Source organism: Rhinoderma darwinii, chromosome 5 (genome assembly GCF_050947455.1).
Source record: "Rhinoderma darwinii isolate aRhiDar2 chromosome 5, aRhiDar2.hap1, whole genome shotgun sequence".
NCBI lineage: Eukaryota > Metazoa > Chordata > Amphibia > Anura > Rhinodermatidae > Rhinoderma > Rhinoderma darwinii.
In genome coordinates, this window is record NC_134691.1 from 127,558,902 (window position 1) to 127,583,150 (window position 24,249).

Below are 24,249 nucleotides of genomic sequence, written 5' to 3' on the forward strand. Positions count from 1 at the left end.
CTTATTTGAATTGGGCTCGGAATTAAAACAAAATTATTTTTTTCCAATAATATGTAGTTTTGGCTGAAAATTTCTTATTTTCACAAGAAATAAAATACCCCGTTCTGTTGCCCAATTTGTCCTGAGTGCGGCAGTACCCCATTTGTGGTGATAAACTGCCGTTTGAGCCCATGGGAGGGCTCAGAAGGAAAGGACCACCATTTGGCCTACTGGGAATTTTTTGGTGCGAAGTCATGTATGCAGAAGCCCCTGAGGTACCAGTACAGTTGAAACCCCCAAGAAGTGACCCCGTTTTAAAAACTACACCCTTGAGGCATTCATCTATAGGTTTAGTGAGCATTTTGACCGGAGACATACAACCCATAAACTGTCATGTGGGTTCTCACGGGTACGGCAATACCCTCAATGTGGCTGTCATCAGCTGCCTAGGCACGCAGCAGGGCTCAGAAGGGAAAGACGAGGGGGGATAAGCTGTGCGGAGTGCATCAGGGTAAGTAAAATTGGGGTAGATTAAAAATCAAGGGATGTATGATACATTTTGAAGCACTCTTTCATACGGAGCCTTAGTTTTTCGGGACACGTGTCACATTGGTATATTGTTTCCCACCTTATCCCCCTCTTATAGCAGACTTTGTACCTCTTTTGACATTTTCCTTTCTTGCAAGTTTGGGGAACTTCTCCTGGAAAGTGTTGCCCTGGTACGATGCGTGTGGCCTCGCTTCCAGAAGTACTGGGTGCCCCCCCTTCTTGGTCCCTAAAAATTAGTTTCTTGATAACCACCTCTTGAAATTCCAGGAATGTTCCCGTCTGGCCTGCACATCGACGTAGCACGTACGCGTTGTACAACGCCATCTGTATGATGTGCCCGGCCAGCTTCTTATGCCACACCGCATGGCGCTGTAGGGCTTCAGGACTTGATCTGACAAGTCCACCCCTCCCATGTACCTATTGTAGTCCAGGATGCAGTGTGGTTTGGGGGGTCTCAGTACTGGTACCTCGTACAGGTACATGGGTACTGGTGTGGCATCTCTCTTGTCCTTGTACGTGACACACAATATGTTGCTGCTAGATTGTGCCCTGCTCTCATCCCTTCTGAGTGTTTGCCCAAGCAGAGTCTTAGGGAGGCCTCTCTGATTTTTTCTAGCAGTGCCGCATGACTTCTGGAAGCGAAGCAGTTGAAGAGTGGGACGCTGGTATAAAAATTATCCAGGTAGAGGTGGTAACCCTGGTCCAGCAGTGGGTGCACGAAATCCCACACAATTTTTGCATTAACTCCCAGTAAGGGGGGGGGGAATTCTGGGGGCTGAATACTGGTGTCCTTTCCTTCATATATCCTAAATTTATAGGTATAGCCTGATGCACTCTCGCACAGCTTATACATCTTCACGCCAATAATTGCCCTCTTACACGGCAGGTACTGGCGGAATTGAACCCTCCCTTTAAAATCTACTAAGGACTCATCAATAGAAATACACTTCTCGGGGGTGTATGCTTGGGAAAACCGGGCACTGAAACAGTCTAGTAGGGGTTATTTTTTTAGGTTCCAGTTCAGTTCTGAAGTTGCTTTGAGGGGCTTATATATTAGAAACCCCTATGAAACAACCCATTTTAGAAACTAGACCCCTCAAAGTATTCACAACAGCATTTAGAAAGTTTATGAAACCTTTAGGTTTTTCACGGGAATTTAGAGCAAAGTAGAGGTGAAATTTAGTGTTTTTTTGTCAGATAATCCTTTTTATACCAATTTTTTTTATAACACAAAAGGTTTTACCAAAGAAACGCAACTCAATCCTTATTGCCCAGATTCTGCAGTTTTGAGAAATATCCCAGATGTGGCCCTAGTGTGATAATGGTCTGAAGCACCGTCCTCCGAAGTAAACGAGAACCTGGTGGATTTTGAGCCCTCCTTTTTATTAGGCACCATGTCCGGTTTGAAGAGGTCTTGTGGTGCCAAAACAGTTGAAACCCCCCAAAAGTGACCCCATTTTGGAAACTAGACACCTTGAGGAATCCATTGTAGTTTTCTTGGAGTGAATGCGGCTTTTTGATCAGTTTTTATACTTTTTCAAAGTGGCGCGGTGACTAAAAAACAGCAATTCTACTATTGTTTTTTTATTCTATTTTTTTACAGTGTTCACCGTGCGTTATAAATGACATATTCACTTTATTCTGCGGGGCGATACGATTACGGCGATACCAGATGTTTATAGGTTTTTTTATGTCTTATGGCGTTTGCACAATAAAATAAGTTTTGTAAAAAATCATTCACTTTTTGTGTTACCTTATTCTAAGAGCCAGAACTTTTTTATTTTTCCATCAATAAAGCCGTGCGAGGACTTATTTTTTGCGTAACAAACTGTAGTTTCTATCAGTACCATTTTTCGGTACATGCGACTTTTTGATCTCTTTTTATTCCATTTTTTGGGAGGTGAAGTGACCAAAGAATTGTGATTGTGGTACGGTTTATTATTATTTTCTTTTACAGCGTTCACCGCGCGGGATAAATAACAAAATAATTTTGTAGTTCAGGCCGTTACGGACGTGGCGATACCAATTATGTATAGTTTATTTGTTTGTTTATATATTTTTATTAATAATAAATGACTGATAGGGGAAAAGGGGGGATTTTGACTTTTAATACTTTTAAAACTTTTATTTTCTTATTTTTACACATCTTTTTTTAACTTTTTTTTAACATTATTACTTTGTCCCACTAGGGGACTTGAGGGCAGGAGGCCCTGATCGCTATTCTAATACACTGCACTACATGCGTAGTGCAGTGTATTAGAGCTGTCAGCTACTCACTGACGGCAAGCATAGTGGGTCCTGACTTCCGTCGATGGCATAGCCGGACACCATTGTTTGGTGTCCGGTTGCCATAGTTTCAATCGCCGGCCGCTATCATGTAGCAGGCTGGCAATTGTAGCTTAACCCCTAAAAAGCCGTGATCGCTATTGAACACGGCTTTTCAGGGGTTAATCAGCGGGGACACAGCGATCGGTCCCCGCTGTAGGAGCTGCGGCAGCTGCTGTACGAGACAGCAGCTGTCACAGCTCCTGTATGTGTCGGGAGGACGGCCGAAATGGCCGTTACTCCCGTGACGTACTATTCCGTCATGGAGCGCGAACGGGGCGGTTTCCATGATGGAATAGTACGTCACTGAGCGCGAAGGGGTTAAGAAAAGGAAGGCCGAAAAATCCACTAGGTGCTCCTTTGCTACTGGGGCCTTTTTTTCAGGCCCCTAGCACACTAGGGTCACATGTGGGATATTTTTCTAAAAACTGCAGAATCAGGGTAATAAATATTCAGTTGTGTTTCTCTGGTAAAAACATTCAGTATTACAGGAAAAATGGATTAAAATGGAATTTCTGCAAAAAAAAATAATGGAGGACATGATCCTATGTACAAGGTGCATAGATAAAGGAATCTACATTGGAGAAACCATACAACAACTACAAACCAGGATGAATCTTCACAGACATACAATAAAACAGGAGGTGGATACACCCGTGGGAAAACACTTCTCTGGACCTGATCACAGCTTGGCAGATTTAAAGGTCCTAATTCTGAAGGGTAATTTTAAAAACAACAGAGAGGGAAAAATTTGGGAATTCAAGATGATGATAAAATTCCAGTCATTGACGCAAGGCCTCAATCTAACACCAGGATTTATGAGCCACTACATGGACACACGTCACGTCACATCCCCCATCAGACTGACTCCAGATCCCTTAACTCCTAAATCATCACCCCTATAACCTCAGTTTTATTGCCCCGGCTTATCTTAATGATATATCACTTCATGTACTAATTGTCTTTGTGTAACATCTAAATGTTGTACTTTTTTCTAAGTCATTCATTTGTTAACTTGCCTGAAGAAGGAGCCTCTGCGCTCTGAAAGCTGCATATAGAACTTTTATGGTTAGCCAATAAATAAAAATAAAAGTCTTTTTTGGCACAAAAGTATTTAACATTGCAAAAAAAATTACATTTGCAAATTTCCCTTCCACTTTGCTTTAATTCCTGTGAAACACATAAAGGGTTAAGAAACTTTCTAAATGCTGTTTTGAATACTTTAAGGGAGGCAGTTTTTAAAATGGGGTGATTTGTTGGGGGTTCCTAATATATAAGGCCCTGAAAGTTACTTCAGATCTGAACTGTTCCCTAAAAAATAGGCTTTTGAAATTTTCTTGAAAATGTGAGAAATTGCTGCTAAAGTTATAAGCCTTGTAACGTCCTAGAAAAATAAAAGGATGTTCAAAAAATGATGCCAACATAAAGTAGACATATGGGAAATGTTAACTAGTCACTATTTTGTGTGGTATTACTATCTGTCTTACAAGCAGATACATTAGAATTTAGAAAAGTGCTAATTTTTGCAAATTTTCTCTAAATTTTTGTGTTTTTCACAAAAAATATTGAATTTATCGACCAAATTTTTTCACTAACATAAAGTACAATATGTCACGAGAAAACAGTCTCAGAATCGCTTGGATAGGTAAAAGCATTCCGGAGTTTTTACCACATAAAGTGACACATGTCAGATTTAAAAAATGAGGCTGTCATTTGGTCCAAAAGTGGCTGCGTCCCTAAGGGGTTAAGTGACTGATCGGTGACGTCTCAGATTTTAGTTCTTTTTCTCTTTTCTTCCTCCAGGCCTGACCTCTATGATGGATTTCTCCAAGCCACGACCCATTTCTGCAGTTTGCCACTCAGATGTCTTCACTTCTCACTTTGAAAACATTTCTGCACCAATAAACGAAGATAAAATTCTCAACGCCTCTAAATATAATAGCTCCATACACTGCACTTCTAACTATAATGGCACCATACACAGTGTCCCTGAATATAATCGTACCATTTACTGTGTCCCACACACACACACACACACACACACCGTGCCCCCTGTAGATAGTGCCCCCATAGCCCCCTCTAGATAGTGACCCCAATTTATCGCCTCTGTAGACAGTGCCCTACATAGAAGCCCCTGTAGATAGTGCCCCACATACAGCCCTCTGTAGATAGTGCCCACATATGGACTCCAGAGCTGCAAGGCAATAGTGTTAACCACTGAGCCATCGTGCTGCCCTACATCTAGCTTCCCCTATAGATAGTGCTCCACATATAGCGCACCGCTGTAGATAGTGCCTCACATATAGCCGACCCCTGTAGACAGTGCACTACATGTAGCCCCCTGTAGATAGTGCCCCACAGGTAACACACCCCTGTATATAGTGTCCCACATATAACTCACCCCTGTAGACAGTGCCCTACATATAGCCCTCCTGTAGATAGTGCCTCACAGGTAATCCATCCCTGTATAATGTCCCACATATAGCCCACCCCTATAGCTAGTGCCCTACAAATAGCTCCCCCTATAGATAGTGCTCCACATATAGCTCACCCCTGTATATAGTGTCCCACATATAGCCCACCCCTGTAGATAGTGCGCTACATATAGCTCCCCCTGTATATAGTGCTCCACATCCCCACATATAGACCCCACCTGTAGATAGAGCCCTGACTGTAAATAATGCCACTCACAGTTTTAGTAGAAAAAAAAAAACTTTAGATACTCACCCTGATCCCGTTCCCACGCCGTCTGGTGGCAATGCAGATCTGCTCTCTTCTGAGCAGGTCTGCTGGAGCTGACCGACGCAAGCGGTGCATCATTGAGAGGCGCTGAGTGGCAGGGCAGAATGACTTACCCCGTCAATCAACGCCTTTCCACCACGAAAGCGGCACGATGACGTCATTGCGACGCTAGCATTGTTGAAAGGCCCTGATTGGTGGGGCAAGTACTATAGACTCAGGTACAATTACTGCAAGAGGGGGTGGCTGTCGCTAGCACCAGGGCCCCCTCCGATAGCAACGCCACCGGGCATGAGGGCCAGTGCCGGCCCCCATTCCATAAATATTAGGGGCTCGGCGGCGCGGGCCCTGTAGTAGCCGTCGCTACCGCTATAGCAGCCATAAGTGTATATGGGGGGGCATGTCGGCAGGTGGTACGGGCCCCCTAATTCCGCGGGCCCCGTTGCAGCCGCTTCGGCTGCTACAACGGTAGTTACGCCACTGATTATGATGTATGGGGAAAGATATGGGCATTATAATGTATGGGGGGGCATCTGTGTGGGCATTATACTGTATGGGGGCATCTGTGTTGGCTTTCTACCGTATGGGTGCCTCTATGGGGGCATTATACTGTGCAGGGGCAGCTATTTGACATTATACTGTTCGGGGGGCAGCTATAGTGGCATTATACTGTGTGGGGGTTCTATGGGAGCATAATACTGTGTGGGGGCAGCTATAGTGGCATTATACTGTGTGGGGGCACCTATAGGGACATTATACTGTGTGGGGGTTCTATGGGGGCATTATACTGTGTGGGGGTTCTATGGGAGCATAATACTGTGTGGGCTGAACCAGTTCTGTATGGGCAGGGTTAGAGGCATGGCTTAAAAGGAAAAAATAGCCCCTTTGCGATGCTTGAAAGTCGGAAGTTATGGGTGTGTCCTATATAAATGGGTGGGGCATATAAGAAAAATGTTGCACGATGCAGCTTCGTCCAACGCTTTTCAGAATCTCCCTGATGTCCCTTATGAAGTTAACAAGTATAGGTGACCGGCTTCTATGGAAAGCTGCATTTGCTGCACAATAAATATACAACTGGAAAAGTACATCACAATTCAAGATTCAGTCTAGAACACGTCCATTAAAGCCGATGACTATAGTCAGTGTGCGCTGTGCGGACGTTCGTCACTATATCTGCTCTCATGTACTAAATACTGTTACTATCCATATATATATTTAGGCTGGGTTCACACGTCACGGTTAAATGCGTTTTTGCCGTGTGTCGCTGCGAAACCGTCGCCTCCAGACGCATGTTGACCGCTGACGTGAAGAGCCTACAATATTGCGCAAGCCGAATGTCTTGTGATACACCACTCATGACTAGGCGAACGATGAGCCAACCAGAAGGCGCGGCTCTAGTCAGCTGATTGCCAAGCGTCACGTGAATTTCGTGCCGGCTGTGGGCGGGGCTTTTCTTTAGGACCAAGGAAGCGTGTGACATAAATAGACAGTGTGCCGCCTTCCTTCCGTCTCCAGCGCCTCTCACCACCATGTCTTCTGTCCTCCCCGCGCTGTTCGAGTACATTGAGAGTCACCAGGACGTCTACGTCAAGGTAATCCATTACTATGGGGGTTATAGTGATTGAGCTGCTGTATGTCAGCAGTACGATACATTATTGTATTGCCAGAAATAAAACGAGTGCAGCAGATGCCCGTACAGTGCCCATATTTCATGGGGGGCCGGGGCAGTGCCCTACAGACATCATCATAGGCAAATGTTTTGTAGAAACTAAGGCGATTTGTTCTGCGAGCTTTCGTGTGCCCCCTATGGTATGTTCGTGTATTTGGTGGTTGTATTCACTTTTCTTAAAGGGCATCTCCAGATTAGTTTTATGTAAAGCTTATTCATTATATAATAGCTGCGTGCTCTCCAACTCCCTAATCTACTTTGTGCTTCAATTCCTTACAATTTGAAGATCTCTGCTTGCTGTCAGTGAATGGAAAGCATATTCATGGCTAACTGACAACAGGTGCATGGCTCATGAAGTCTGCTCACACGTATGTTAGTTTGGTTCAGCAGAGGTTTCTGCAGTAATACAGACCTCATAGTGCAGGAGAGCTTTCTCAGTGTGCCTGTCTCAGCAGGACATGATCAGTATAGGTTTTAAAGTGATTGTCCAGGATTGGCAAAACATGGCTCCTTTATTCCAAAAAACAGTACCACACCTGTCCATGGGTTGTCTGTGTTTTTTTTTTTTTTGTTTTTTTTTTTGCACCTTTGCCCCGTTTAAGGCCTCCCATATATGGCTGTAGCTGTGATTACGGCACAGATGGGTAGCGGAGTGTCATCCGCGGGCTGTCTGCGATCACGGACTGTGCACACAGAAGATGCGCATTGACCTCAATGAGCCTGGACCGCAAATGCGGATTGTATAATGACGTGTCCTATTTTTTTGTGATCGGGGTGTTATTACAGCTGTTAAAATGACAGACTGTGCAATGCACGGATGTGCTGGGTCCACCAGAACTGCTCACTGTTAGTGGGGGGGTTGAGACACTCTCTTTTTTTATGTGGGGGCTGCACCTTACAAGTCACCCTATAGCTGTGCCTGGCCTCGTCACTGCCTGTGGTGACTATTTATTACATGTACAGTAGGATAATCTGCAGAGGCCTGTTATAATAGAAGCCGCCCCCCCCCCCCCCCCCATGGCACTGCTTTGGGCCCTCAAGTACAGTATATAAGTGTATTTACACTGGTTTATTTTTCAGAGATTGTCAGAATGGGTTGCAATCCAAAGTGTATCTGCCTGGCCAGAGAAAAGAGGAGAAATCAAGAAAATGATGGAGGTGGCTGCCAAGGAGATTGAACGTTTAGGTGGCTCCTCTGAGCTGGTGGACATTGGAAAGCAGAAGGTGCGTGCGTGTGAACACTTCTGAGGGGAAGAAAGTCCTAACTATATACAACATTTATAACCCGTTCACAGGAGATGCTGGAAGTGCCTGGTAGTTGGGGGTCCTACATATCCGCAGTCACCTGGACCCCGATCTATCAGACTTGTATTAGAGAATGGGGGTTATAACCTGTAATTGTCGCTGGTTGTTTTCCCATAGAAGTGGATGGAGACTCTTGTTTCACAAGGCCCTCTCTATGGACTTCCACGATGGTTATGGCAGAAGAGCGCTGCTTTAAGAACGCTTTTCTAGTCCTATATACTGACTTTATATGTAGTGCGCTTATCCCGCAGCGGGTGGGTCTGATGAAGAGTAGGTGACTGTTTATTACATGTTCGTCTTATCTCTTCCCGTCTACTTATCCAGTATATTACCTGTAATCGTGGAGCGCCACAGACCTTTGTGAGTCGTTTAAAGCAAATCGATTAATGATGGTGCAAAATTCCATTCCAAACTTCAGCTGAGATGAGAAATACATTGTGCTGTTTACTACTTTACTGTAACACTTTGGATATTTGCCATACACATCCAGTTGAGTGCACTGCATACAATAGACTTGTTTTTACTACTGGTTCTGCGATTGATGAATAGGCTGGTATAAAGACTGCCTGTCATTGGATGTTAATATTTCACCTCCACTTGTCATAGTACCTGCCGTCTCGCCTGTATGCAGTGCCAGGGAATCCACCCTTATTGCAAAATGTGACGCTAGGATACACAAAGCTTTGTGTATAAATAAAAGTGGATCTGATCTGTCAGTGGAATATGCTGCCCCCCCCCCCCCCCCCCGGGAATACAGCGGACTTATGATTATGAGCCCACTCTAGTCTTTCATCGCTCATATTACCTTTTCACTAAAATAAAAAAAAGATTGTACAGACCTGCAGCTCTAATATGCCAGTGATTCATAGGACAGCGTACTCAGAAGACAGATCCACTCTAGGTAAAACCTATATGTATACCCTACTGTCTCCGAATTGTTCTAATTATGGAGAACTACATGGCAATCCCTGACTTTAATCTTGTTTGTTTTTCGAGTACCTGCCACCACTTCTGACGTGTGTGTGTGTGTGTAAAAAAAAAAATATATATATATATATATATATATATATATATATATATATAATTTTAATGAATTCCCCATGAAATTACAATTCCGGAGCATCTTTTCTTATAACCGTTGTTCTGTTCCTCTGTTAATCCTCCTAGACATCTATGAATTAAATTGACAACTGGGTGTTACCAGTGGGGAGTGTGTCTTATGGAGCATGCCCTATTGACCCAGCTGTCAATTTATTCATACATTTCTAGGAGAGAACTGTAATGGCACAACCTAGTATTCTAAAAATGATGACCCAGAAATGGCTATTTTAGTAAATACCATAAAAAAACAAATCTGTAGAGGGGACAGGTCCTCCATAGAATTCTATAATCATAATAATTATTTTTTTTTGCATTGTGTGTGTACTAAAATGTTTTCTTTGCAACTTGTTTAGTGGATTCTGCTTATAAATGGCAGCGTGGATTGGCTGCAGTCTGTGCTGCTCAGAACTTTGCAGTAGGTGATTGTATCTTGTTCGGTCTCCTAGGCTCCAGGTACACATTACATTCTACACTACTGGTTGCCGTACTGGAGACAGGAGCCCAGGAGACAGAGCAGCACAGACTGCGGCCAATTCTTGCTGCTATTTAAAACCAGAATCCACTGAAGTTAAACAGGTTTTTTTTTTGTTTTTTTTTATGCAAATTCCTGTGTATATATGGAGGAATACTTTAAAGGGACAATTAGGCCCCATGCACACGACCGTGCCCGCAATCACAGCCTGCGATTGCGGGCACGGCCGGCCACTGACTGACTGACAGCCGCATTTCTGGGCCGTGCTCCCATACAAAGTATGGGAGCACGGCCCGCAAAATGCGAAAGAACGGACATGTTCCATAATTCCCGCAACATTTCCACGGCACTGACACCCTTCCGTAGTGCTACGGAAAGGTGTCAGTGTTCAATGAAAGTGAATGGCTCCGTTTTTGCGGACCGCAATTGCGGTCTGCAAAAACGGAGGTTTTTTTGCTGTCGTGTGCATGGGGCCTTAGACTGCTTGTCCAACCGCATCAAAATTTTTTACAAGCAATTTACAATTATAAAATAAGTTATACTCCCCTGTTCCGATGCTTCCTTAGTCTCCCTGCTGTTCTCTGATCTTCTAAATTCAGCGATGACATGTGACCCCTGTAGTTTCAATGCATCAGTACTACTGCCAGTGATCAACATGTCATCTTTGAAGCTGGAAGAACAGACTGTCAGGGAAGCGTCCACACAGGAGTGGAAGGGATTATTAAGGTATTAGTCCTTTTTATTACACCCTAGTGAGCTGTTTGAAAAAAATATTAAAAATGAAAATAGAAAATATTCATGAGGTTGGACAACCCCTTTAAGTTTTTGCCTAGACCGCTTGTGTTTCCCCTCCCACTAAAGGCAGGCCTGTGAAGGTGTTTGGGCTGCATCCAGTGGATATAATACAAGTATATATTTTAAGGTAGAAGACACTATATAAAATGACCCTATAAATATAGCTGTTTTAATAAAACATACTTGTGCCCCTAGCTTCCGGATGGCTCTGAAATCCCACTTCCTCCCATTATTTTGGGGAAACTGGGGTCGGATCCTGGTAAAAAGACTGTTTGTGTGTATGGTCACCTGGATGTCCAGCCAGCCGCTCTGGAGGATGGATGGGACAGCGAGCCTTTTGTCTTGGAAGAAAGAGATGGTAAGCATCACAGTTCTTTATCATGTTCTCAAACTAGATGCAATTTGGGATCTTTGTAATGTGGCTCAATATGTCTGTCTTTTGAATAGTAATGAGAAGGATTGTGCAATAGACAATAACAGGAAGCTCAAAAGTTTCATTTCCTTTAGGGTTTTTTCTCTCTGCAGCAGTAATCACTAATCCCTACTACATTTGGCTGGCAAACAGTGTGGAAATGAGGTCAGGGTGAGCCATGACAAATAGAACATCTGAGGCCAATATGAATCACTAGAACATCAGCAACCCCACGTTCTGTTCAGCGTTCCTCATTTCAATGCTATATTCTTTGCGGTTGGTTTGTGCTTACATTACATTACAATTTTTACATTGTCTGCAGAAACGAGCGGGATGGGATTGGAGGGATTAGTTTCAATTGCCATGTTAGACCCAATGTCTCATTCCAATAGGTCCTGGGATATATATGTATAATGTATATTCAACATTCGCTGTGCAAGGTTAAAGGGGATGTCTACTACTGGCCAACTGATGACTTATCCACCGCCTAAGTCATCAGTACATGATCTGTGGGGGCTCCGACACTCGGACCCTGCACGGTTAAGCCGCTCCGGCTGCCTCTGAGCACAAGACCTCCATGCCAGAAGCAGATGGCTCCGGCCATAGAATAGCGGCTGAGCTCCTACTCAAGTAAATAGGAGCATGTCTGCAATTCGTCCGCTATGCAATGTATGGTCGGTGTCCACTGCTACCGGTTCCACACGTTGCACAATGTGCCTTACAACCTTTTATTTCTTTTGTGGGATGACTTCCGGTGCTGTACCTGGCTGGGGCTTGCCAATGTAACTACCAAATGATTATTTCATTATAAGCTGCAGGGTCAGAAAATGGTCTCTTACTTCAATCACTAGTGAAATAGTATTCCATAGCAAAATCTGTTGCAAACATAGATGCATTTTTATGTGGCAGTACTTTACATAGAAGATGACATGCAAGACACTTGCTAGCTTGCAGTATTGTACAGGCAATCTGGTGTAGGTTTAATTTTGGGTAATTATCAGGGGCAGTTTCCCTCCTGTGTTTAGAAATGAGGTGGGTAGGATTCAAGAAGGTTTGAGTAGATAAATACACATCCGCTATATAGCTTGGCATGTTCTCCTTTCCAGGGTCACTTGTACACTTTTACACTATGATCCGATGCTATTCGGTCTACAAGGATTTCTTGTGAGCTTTGAGCTCACCTCCGCTGATAACATGCTGACGCTTCAAATTGCACATCTTAAAGATAACATATTGGCTGAAGTAGCATATTACAGGCGTTACAAGTGCGGATTATTACGACTGTCAGTGACTTATTACATTATCCTAATCCCTGCCTTGTTTTTGTCTAGGTAAACTGTACGGGAGAGGTTCTACAGATGACAAAGGTCCTGTGCTTGCATGGTTAAATAGCATTGAGGCCTATCAGCAAACAAAGCAGGTAAAACAATAACTACCTTAGAGTTGGAGATTAAACCATATCCGCTGTATATTAACCACTTGTAGATCTCTCCGCACACCTTCTGGCTCCTGTGCACCTTCTTACCTGCAATCTAGCATTGCATGGCTCACCTTAAAATTAACTGGGGGGGGGGGGCACTTTACAGTGAGGTGATTGTACTTACTATGTCTATTCTTCCAAAGGAACTTCCTGTCAACCTCAAGTTTTGCTTTGAGGGAATGGAGGAGTCTGGCTCAGAAGGCCTTGATGATTTGATATTTGCCCAGAAAGATACATTTTTCAAGGACGTGGATTATATCTGCATTTCTGATAACTACTGGCTAGGAAAAAACAAGCCCTGTATCACATATGGGCTACGTGGTATCTGCTACTTTTTTATTGAGGTATGGCGTGTTATTGCCCTCTATAAAGCAGCAATATTGTATTCAGAGATGTCGCTTATTACACCCTAAACTGACAATATGGAACATTCAACCATGAACTACCGACTGGTCAAAAAGGCAATATTTTCCATAAACAATAGTGTGTGTGTTCACTAAACGGAGGGAGGGTGAAGAAGGTGGCTTCATGTTGCCTAAGACTGAGATCTGGAAGGAGGGGGGGTGGGGGGCACCTTGTCTTTCTCATAGACCATCAGCCAAAATAACTTCTGATTCTCATTCCTACTAGGTTGAATGCTGTGACAAAGATCTTCACTCTGGGGTATATGGAGGATCTGTTCACGAAGCAATGACTGATCTCATTTTTCTAATGGGTAAGCATTAAATATCCATTCCTCATGGCTTGCAAAGACCTCTGCAATTCCCTAATATACTGTAAACTGAAGCAAAGTCATGCGAAAAATGAATTCCATGCATCTGTAGCATGCTTCTTATGGGTTAAATATAAACCACTATAAATGGTGGATCCATATTAAAGCTACAGTAGCCATTAAATTACCCTCTTAAAGTACAATCCATTCATGTAAGAAAACTGTAGAAAATGCTATTCCTTCATCTCTTACCTGAATTTCTCCACACCAAAGGTACCATTTCCAACATGTAGATGTTCTGCCCATATCTTATAGATAGCAATAGACATCGGCGTCAGGTGTAGCAATATTTGCTTCCTGTATCTATAAGCAACGTTTTTGTTAAGCTGATAAGGGGTTGTCTAAACTCTTCCCCTCCACCCCTGAATGATCATCCATGTTAAATGTGGATGGGTCCACCAGAACTGCTGTTAGCCACTCTGGCTCATATAGGGGGAAGTCCTGAGCCGGATGCCCTAATAGAAAATATGGACACGGGTTGTCATAATGAGAACCCCTTTTTAATTTGGTTCAAGATAGCAAAAAACAGACCAAAAACCCAGATGAAAGCTTCGCAAAGTGCTGGGGAATATAATTGCACTATATAAAGGAGGAGGATGAATATTTAACATGTCCCAGGCTAAGTCCAGTTTCTTTTTTTCCCAAGGCCACTTGATAGACAGGAAGGGGAAAATTCTTATTCCTGGAATGTATGACCCTGTGGAACCCGTCTCTATTGATGAGAAATCCATTTATGAAGCGATTGACTTTGATCTTGAGGAATTTGCTAAAGATGTTGGCGCTAGTAAACTACTACATGAAACAAAGGTACTGGGTCTTCATAAAAACTTTCAAGAAACCATCTTGTAAATTAAAAATGTATTTTAAAGATTATAACTTGATCCTTGGATGGTGGTCTTCATTGTCCTTCTACAGGTAATAATAAAAAGGACTGAAACCTTCTGTTTTACAGGAACAGATATTGATGCACAGGTGGAGGTTCCCATCTCTCTCACTTCATGGCATTGAAGGAGCTTTCTCTGCCGGTGGAGCCAAAACTGTGATTCCTAGGAAAGTCATTGGCAAATTCTCTATAAGACTCGTGCCACATATGAATCCAGACGATGTGAAAAAACAGGTAGGATATTCTGATTAAAAAAAAAAATAATAATGCTTGAAGGGCACAGGGAATATTTCATAGAAATTCCACAGCCGCATACATTCCCAACACTAGCTCCGTTCTGGCATCCTGGCACTACAAGCCCTATCAGATCCCATGCGTCATGTTCAGGAATGGGGACGATTAATCAATGGTTGCTGCCCTACCTGTGGCTAGCACCAGCACTACTGCAATACTGACGGTATCTGGATCTTTTCTGCCAGATCCATAGGCCTAAAACGTATTACAGGGATTTTGGAATTGCATATAGATGACCAGATCGATGAGCTTTAAAATACAAGCGGAAACAGAAAACTGTCTAATGTTGTATTTTTCTTATGTCGTTTTGCAATATTGTGTGTTTCTAGAATAACGCGTGAGTGGAAATACCTTGTTTATATGAATCTATGATCTCTGAATTTATAACTTAAGGTGGAAGACTACTTAACCAAGCAATTTGAGTCTCTGGGTAGTCCAAACAAGTTCAAAGTTACAATGGGTCATGGAGGAAAGCCTTGGGTCTCCGACTTCAACCACCCTCACTACCTTGCTGGAAGGAAAGCCATGAAAGCTGGTATGTGAACATGCAATGGGGTTTGCCTGTATTTTATTAGTTTGTCACTTTTATTTATTTTACATGCCAGTTAAGATTTTAAGAACCATATCTGGTGGTGCTTTTGTAGATCATGGGGAAAGTGTCTAAAATCAGCCACGTCCCAAAGACTCCCATGTTGGCTCTGGTTTTAGAGTTCAGGTTCCACCTGGACAGTTACTTGATTTCCCCCTCCTATTTTCTACAGTGTTTAACGTTGAACCTGACCTAACCAGAGAAGGTGGAAGCATTCCTGTCACTTTAACATTCCAAGAAGCCACTGGAAAGAATGTTATGTTGCTGCCTGTCGGCGCCGCAGATGATGGCGCACATTCCCAAAATGAGAAATTGAACAGGTGAGAACTGTCCTTATGTCTTATTACAAGCATGGTATGCTTTCATTATTACATGGAGATGCCGAAATCTTGACCTGAAGTGTCTTCTTTGTTGTTTATAAGTAGATGTCATTACTGATCAGAGTAAGAACAACCTATAGTTCTTTGTGCCATCGGAGTCTTGTTGAATTTGCTACAGCTATTTCTTTATGTTGGTAGCATGCTCCATTATTTTTGGTTTATGCTGGGAAATAGAGCATGTACAACGTTGCTTCCTAGACTCCCATCGCTCATCAGTTGCGCCATTCTTAATACATGACCCAGTGTTTAAGTCTAAATAATTCTAAGTGTCGGTTCCCTGATTGCCCCCCCCCCCCCCTCTTCATCCCTCTGTAGTACAACTTTATTAATGTAACCATGCACTTTGGCTCTGTCGAATATAAATGTTTCTGACTTTATCCATTGTATTCCAGGTATAATTATGTTCAAGGTGTCAAACTTCTGGGAGCGTACCTGTATGAAGTATCTAAGCTGGACTAGCTCTTCATCCAAGTCTTTTTTTACAGAAGCCCTCCTGTTTTGGTTTATTTGCAATGTATGAGTATTGGTTGGCTCTACGTGATGTAGTGGCTGACCAGAAACCCTGTACAACACTCTATCCTCCATCTGTTTTCAGGCTTTCAATAGCCAAATACAGCAAAAATAAATAACCATGCATAAAAATATTAGCGTCTGATCAATTGTAGGTGTGTTATTTGAACGTGCAGCCAGTAGGTGACATCGTGCTAGCTTTATAAAGTCTCCCATTTATCTTGTTGAAAAGAAGCAGCAAACGCCTGCGGTTGATATTATGGGATCAACACTGTTTAGTGAACATTGGTCAAATTTGAGAGTAATAATGCAAGACTATAACCAGTTGATTCCAGTATCTCATGACGCAGTACAGTAGGCTAGCTTTTCATTACAAAGCATTAACTCTTAGGGGTATTTTCACACGGCCTATTTACGGATGTAATTCGGGCGTTTTTGCCCCGAATTACGTCTGAAAATAGCGCCTCAATAGCGCTGACAAACATCTGCCCATTGAAAGCAATGGGCAGACATTTGTCTGTTCACACGAGGCGTATATTTACGCGCCGCTGTCAAATGACGGCGCGTAACTAGACGCCCGCGTCAAAGAAGTGACCTGTCACTACTTTGGCTGTAATTGGAGCCGTTATTCATTGACTCCAATGAATAGCAGCGCTAATTACGCCCGTAATTGACGCGACGTTCAAGCGCCTGCACATGCCGGTACGGCTGAAATTACGGGGATGTTTTCAGGCTGAAACATCCCCGTAATTTCAGCCGTAACGGACGCCCTCGTGTGAACATACCCTTAAGGTATGTGCACACGACACCTTTTCAGATGTAATGGAGGCGTTTTATGCCTGAAAAGACGGCTCCAATACGTCGGCAAACATCTGCCCATTGCTTGCAATGGGTCTTACGATGTTCTGTGCAGACGAGCTGTCATTTTATGCGTCGCTGTCAAGACAGTTCGTAAAATTACGCCCGCGGCAAAGAAATGCAGGACACTTCTTGGGACGTAATTGAAGCCGTTTTTCATTGACTCCAATGAGAACCAGCTCCAATTACATCCATAAAAGACCCTGCGAAAAACGCGTGCACTTGTAAAAATGTCTGAAATTCAGGAGCTGTTTCAGACGTATTTGGCATTGTTGTGTGAACATACCCTAATAACTAACCCATGCTTAACAAGTAAGATGTGTTTTTGATTGAACCAGGATTCAATGCCCCCCCCCCCCCCCCCACCCTTCAGGAGACTTTTTAGAAAGAGTTGTCAGATGTGGGTACATGAGGCATGGCACTATTTCTGGCCATTATGGCGGTTTTTCATTCTGCAGGTTCTCTAATTCTCAGGGTTTTTGTTTTTTTGTCTAAACTAGTGGAATGAGCCTATCACATCTAGAAGCCGCAACATTGCGGAGATTACACAGCAATAAAGCCTTATTCACACTAATGACAGCACACGGTTGTGAATAAATCTAAATCACTTACAACGCGCTGACCATTCATGGGGCTGTTCACACGTTTTTCACAGACCATGTGCCTTTTGCGTTGAAACACTGCATGCCCTGTGCTGATTTGTGTTTGTGGGTCAGATTCACCCCCCCCATTGAAGCCTATAGGTGTGTGAAAAACAGACCGTAAACTGATATCTGTGTGCTGTCTGTTTTTCACACATCCGTTACTAAAGCAGTGCAGAGAAAAAAGAACCAAGCAAGTGCTTGCAGGGGAAAAACACGGATGACACATATAAGCCGCATACAATACAGACAGTCATGTGCATGCAAAATATCATTTGTTTTCTTTTGGGATACAAACACATGCTTGGGTAAATAAGGTGTTATGGGCAGCGTAGCTGTGAATCCAGCACTGCGGTGAGATTGCGAAGATGAAAAACATGTAAATTCAGTAAGTGACCAGTAGGGGGGGGGGGGAGACTAATGTTTGATAAAAATGCATCTTTATCCACTTAGAGGACCTGTCACCAGTTCAGTAAAGCCCAATTTCCTACCTTACGCAGAGGCGCTGTCATGCCGATGTCTGTGTAATTTGTATCCCAATCTGTTTTTTTTTTTTGTTTTTTTTTGGGGGGGGTTTCCAAGCGAAGTCATTTTCTTATAATTCGGCTAGACTAGCTGAAGGGTCGGTAACGCTGAGGTTTCACTGGTGGGCGGTATTTGTGTTGGCTGTATGATGTCATATCGGTGTCATATGCCATCTACCCTTCCCAGTGTGATCTCTGCTTCTATCGCAAAATCACACTAGGAAGGGGGGATCGAAACAAAAAAACTGCTGTAAAATACGGAGCGGTTTTCAAGGTAAAACTGCCTCTGTCAGCTGTTTTGTAAGCATCAAACGTTTCTTGATTTGTTTCTTTTTTTTGGAGCGGTTTTCCTATTGACCCAATGAAAAACAGCTCAAGAAGTGACCTGCACTTCTTTTTACGGGGTGTTCTTTACGTACCGCTTTTTCAAACAGCCGCATAAAGAAACTGCCTGGTTGGAACAAAAGGCTGTTATTTCCAAATCAATGGGCGGATGTTTGGAGGTGTTCTGCTTCTGGTTTACGGAGTGGTTTATGGTCCAAAAAAATGGCTGGAAATATGTTGTGTGAGCATACCCTGAGGGTATGCTCACACAGCTGGGTTTTGGAGCAGAAAAGCCTTGTTTTATAATCAAATACACTTGAAATAAGCCTGCAAACTGTTGCCCATTGATTTCAATGGAAAATACACTGTTATTCACATGAGACTTAATTTTATGCTGCTGTATTTAAAAAAAAAAAGAAAAAAAGCCTTGTGAAAAAGTAGCATGTCGCTTCTTGAGATCTGTGTTTGGAGATGATTTTCCATTGACACTGAAATGCCTCAAAAGAAGCTACATTTTCAGCATCAAACTCCTTGAAATAGAGGCTGGTTTCCCTTAAACAGCTCTATTTTCCAGCTGTTTTTTACTTGAGTGTGTGAACATAGCCTTATTCTAACTAGCCTTTTACTTTGGGCACCTGTCTAGATAAAGAAAATGTATAATCTTACATATTCCATAGGATTGTGGAATACTTTCCTATAAAGAAGTTCTGTAGTTGCATTATTTTAAGGAGCTTTATGTCACTATTCTAGTCCTGAATGTAATATCATCTGTCTGGGCTCCTTGCCAAGCCAAATGGCAGACAATCTTGACCTCTATCAGTCTCAGGCCTTATTCACACAGCCGTCATATACGGACTGCATGTCGGCAGCATTTCCCGGACCGAACACCGTTCAGGGAGCCGTGCACCTATCATCAATATGTATGATGCTAGGTGTACCTGCGGGAATGCTACCCCGTACAGGACAGTATTCCCATGACAAGGGGAGATCAGGAGGTTAATGCAGAGGTCTGCAATAAGCACTGAAATACCCCCAGGCAGACCTAATTTTTTCACTTCACTATGTCTGTACAGGGGATTTGGAGCTCTGTATCAGTGAATCAAAAGGGAGGGATAAATATGACAAACTTAGCTTTTATTGGTATTCTGAAAATTTGTCTCAAAAGAGAAACTGACAAACCAGGGACAAAGTTCAATTAGGGCATGAAGTATATCAAATTGCCTCCATCGCAGTACATGTAAACATGTGTTCTGAAAGCAGATAGCATTATGATGATCCACTATACCATGAGATACAGAGACTGTTTGTCTATTGAAGAAACACCATGTCAGGTACACAACAGCATGGATATGCCCTTTAAGAATTTTCTGATGGCCATCTTCATTAAAGGTGATCTTCGCTTTGGAGAATCCATACATTTTTTTTTTTAGAAGGGTCCCTTGACCATAAGCAGATCACAAAGTCTTCCCCTGCTGGGACCCCAGTGAGCAGCTGTAATCTGTAAAGAAATCTGGCAATAGGTGTTTAATTTCCTTGCAGTGCCACCACTGGGGAAAAATAAGCATTACATTGCTCCCATTTAAATCAATGGATTGTCTGTGTAATACAGGACAGCCCCTCCAGAGCAGGGGCCACTCTTTGTAACCAATCTGTGACCTGGCCAAGAGAGGAGGATCCTGAACAGGAAACCCCCTTTATTAATGCAGAATTCCGTAATCGGGTATATGACAATGAGTTATCTTAACGGCATAGCCCATTTCAGTTGCATTAAAAGCAGGGAATTGCACCAAGAACGCCTGTTCATACCACAAAACACAGCTACTGTTTGTAACTGAACGCATAGCCAGATCCCTGCAATGTGGTCTGTCAGGCTCCTTTAAGGTGTCTGTCTTTTTGATGGAAAAATAATGCATGCAGCGCTATTCTTCCTATGAAATCTGACGGAGGCTCCGAACAAAGCCTCAGCCAGTGGTGTAAAGTCATTGAGAGGCACCGCTGTCCACAAATCTTCTCAGTGGGTGGATGGTCATCTGTTACACTTACCTGGCCCTGACTAAATGCATGGGACTGGATGTGTACATATCACAATGTCCTAATAACATCCGGACCATTTATGGGTACACGATCATGAATTTCAGATATGGCAGTGGCTGTCACTCGCAACAAAGAGAATCACAGATTGGAACTCTCGTTCACTCACACAGCAAGATCGTCATTTGTAAACTGTATCAACAACAGGTGGTCTGAGGATTAAAGGGGGTTGTCCGGCAAAATAAAATCGGTGGCCTATCCTCAGGATTCTTCCTCACTATCTGATCGGTAGGGGTCCAACTTTCAGCACCCCTGCCGATCAGCAGTTTGAAGGGGCAGCGGCACTCCGGCCGTTGTTACTTCCCCTTCATCGCATATGCTCCTCAATACCGTAAACCGCTGCCACATTTTCATAGGCTGTGCACAGTATTACAGCTTCCTTCTATTAAAGTGAATGGTGTATTCGCAGCTGTGAACAGTATTACAGCTTTGAAGCTGTACTACTGGCATCACCACTACGAATGTGATGGCATTGTAAAGTGATTAGCTGTGTAGGAAATGAAGGGGGAGTATCGCTTGCCGGAAGGCTGTGGCCTCTTCAATCTGCTAATTGGTGGGATGCCTAGAGTCGGTACTCCACCCGATCAGATATTGAAGAAAGGCCATCAAATTTATTTTGCCAGACAACTCCTTTAAGATGTTTCTTCTATGTGGAGGCAAAATATCATATACTACCTGACATCACCATTATATCCAGCTATGAGCAACATCCACAGGAACCTTTTTTATATGACTTCCCCCTTGTTGACTTTTAACCTTTTTACCCGTCCACAAAGTACAGCTGCAAGGCCTTCTCTGTATTTACTCGTATACAGAATCTGTTTACTTCTCCTTTGCATACACTGTGTCTAGAGGATCCAGTACTGAAACCAACTTTTATGCCTCAGGGCCTGTTCACATCAGGGTTGGCTTTCCGTTGAGGGGTTCCGTCTGAGGTTTCCGTCTGGTGAATCCCTCAACAGAAAGTCAAACGGAAACCTTAGCTTCCGTTTGCATCACCATTGGTATCAATGGTGACAGAAACATTGCTAATGGTTTCCGTTTGTCACCATTCCGGCAGGTTTCCGTTTTTTTGTTGGAATCAATAGCTCAGTCGACTTTTCAAATCTGACGTGTCAATATATGTGGTAATAACTTTGTATCGCTATTACTTATCGATTCTGAGAATGTTTTCTTGTGACACATTGTACTTTATGATAGTGGTAAATTTTGGTTGATACATTCAGTGTTTATTTGTGAAAAACACCACAATTTATCAAAAATTTGGAAAAATAAGCATTTCTCAAAGTTTTACTTTCTCTGCTGGTAGGACAGATAATTACGAATTAACATTTCCCATATGTCTACTTTATTTTTTTAGGACGTGAGGAGGCTTATAAGTTTAACAGTCATTTTTAAATTTTTTAAATATATTTCCAAAACCTATATTTTTAGGGACCAATTAAGCTTTGAGTGGTCTATATGTTAAAAAAAAAAAAACAACTATTAAGGCTTGTTTACACGAGCGTGTTAGTCGTCCGTGCGACGGGCGTGATTTTCACGCGTGTCGTACGGACCTATAATAGTCTATGGGGCCGTGCAGACAGTCCATGAATTTTGTGCAACGTGAGTCCGCTGCAAAAAACTCACGACCTGTTCTATATTTGTGCGCTGTTCGCGCATCACGCACCCATTGAAGTCAATGGGTGCGTGAAAACCACGCATGTCACACAGCGTGATTCGCGCAACAGCAGTGAAAATGATGAATACTTACTGTTTACAAACATCCAAACGGAGTGCCATAATGATGGCGGCTGTGCGAAAATCACGCAGCCGCGCATCATATGGTGATGGCACACGGAGCTGTTAAGTGCCTTTTGCGCATGCAAAACGCCGCGTTTTTTGCGTGCGCAAAACGCACACGCTCGTGTAAACAAGCCCTAAATCACATTTTAAAAACTGCATTCCTCAAACCATTCAAAACAGAAATTTGGAAGTTTCTTAAAGGGGTTGTCCGAGATAACATAATATTTTAAATAACACCATTAAATCATTTAAGTTAAAAAAATAAATACATTTGTAATATACTTACATTTTCCAAAGTGGCCCCGTTTCCAGATCCTGCCGTCGGGAACTTGATTGTTGACGTCTCTCTCTGCTCCGGCTCTGCCGCTTTGTTGATCTTGAATTCTTGCCGGGTACACGACACGTCACTTGTGACGTGGTGTATATCGGCTTGTTCTGTTGTAACGCGCATGCGCGGCCCCTGCTGTTATCTCGAGAACAGCAGGGACAGCGAGAACAGCAGTGACAGCGCATGCGCGTTACTGCATGTGAAGCAGAAGAAGCCGATCTACGCCACGTGACAAGTGACGTGTCGTATACCATCCGAGGTCTCTCTGGTGCGAGACCATGTGATCGGGATACGACACGACAGTGGAGGCGGCAGAAAAGGTGACGTCAGCGCTCAAGTGACCAGAAGGAAGAAGCAGCCAGAGCAGAGAACAGAAGCAAGATTGCACAGGTAAGTATATTATGCAATTTTTAATATGTGTAATGTATTTCTAAATGTACTTAAAAAAAAAATCTCGGACAACCCCTTTAAATATTTAGGCGGTTTACAGGAATTAAATCATTGTGGAATTTAAAACTTTCTTTTTATTTTGCAGATATTACATTTTAATCTTTTCTGTAACACAGAAAGTGTTAACAGAAAAACGCATCTCAATATTTATTACCCTGGTTCTGCAGTTTTTAGAAATATCCCATAATGTGGGCCTAGTGAGCTATTTGACTGAAACATAGGACTCAGAAATGAAGATGCACCTTGTGGATTTTCTGGCCTCCTTTTTATTAGAATGTTTTCCAGGTTTTGCAGAGGCCTTGATTTTAGAACACTACACCCCTAGGAGTTCTTCTAGGGTATAGTGAACATTTTGACCCCACAGGTTTTTTGGTGAATTTATTAGAATTGGACCGTAAAAATGGAATAAAGGTTTTCTCAACATTTGTAAAGCAATTTGTCCAAAGTACAGCAATACCCCATATGTGGTCATAAATTGCAGGGCTCAGAAGGGAAGGAGCGCCATTTGGCTTTTAGAACGCAGATTTTGCTGAATTTGGTTTCTGGGCGCAATGTCACATTTACAATGCTGTCCATCGTAAGGACCTTCTATGCGCCGTGGCACAGGCCCTTGCCGGCACCTGATTTGACAGCCTGAGGCTGATTCAGGGGATCGTTACACCACTGTCTATGTGTCTGGAAAAGGATTTAAACTTCTCACGTTGCCATTCTGTCTATTTACGTTGCTGCAGTGGTGTTAATAGACGTGATCCTCGTTATTTGCAGATGGCGCTGCATAGCCTCTTGAAGTGACAGGTAACAGAAATAATCAGCTCCCAGTCACAAAATACAGCACTTAAAGTGAGCGCTGTGATCTGCAATGGGACCCGAATGCAGGAAGTTTATTCCTTCATTCGGGCTGTTGCTATGGAAACCCAGGGTGGCTCGATGATGTCACAGGCTTCCAAAAGTCTGATGGGGAGAGCAGCATTATGGCAGGATGTGATCTATGTCC

General features: G+C 43.0%; 1 protein-coding gene across 1 annotated transcript; it reads left to right on the forward strand.

The window, feature by feature from the left end:
- Positions 1–6,977: 6,977 nt before the first annotated feature.
- On the forward strand, positions 6,978–16,227 carry CNDP2 (carnosine dipeptidase 2). The gene is made up of 11 exons (XM_075826493.1): positions 6,978–7,184; positions 8,342–8,485; positions 11,130–11,292; positions 12,678–12,766; positions 12,970–13,170; positions 13,457–13,541; positions 14,245–14,405; positions 14,551–14,715; positions 15,169–15,310; positions 15,537–15,684; positions 16,137–16,227. Exons 1-11 carry the CDS (start codon positions 7,122–7,124, stop codon positions 16,201–16,203), a joined length of 1,428 nt encoding a protein of 475 aa, XP_075682608.1. The 5' UTR covers positions 6,978–7,121; the 3' UTR covers positions 16,204–16,227.
- The last annotated feature ends 8,022 nt before the right edge of the window (positions 16,228–24,249 follow it).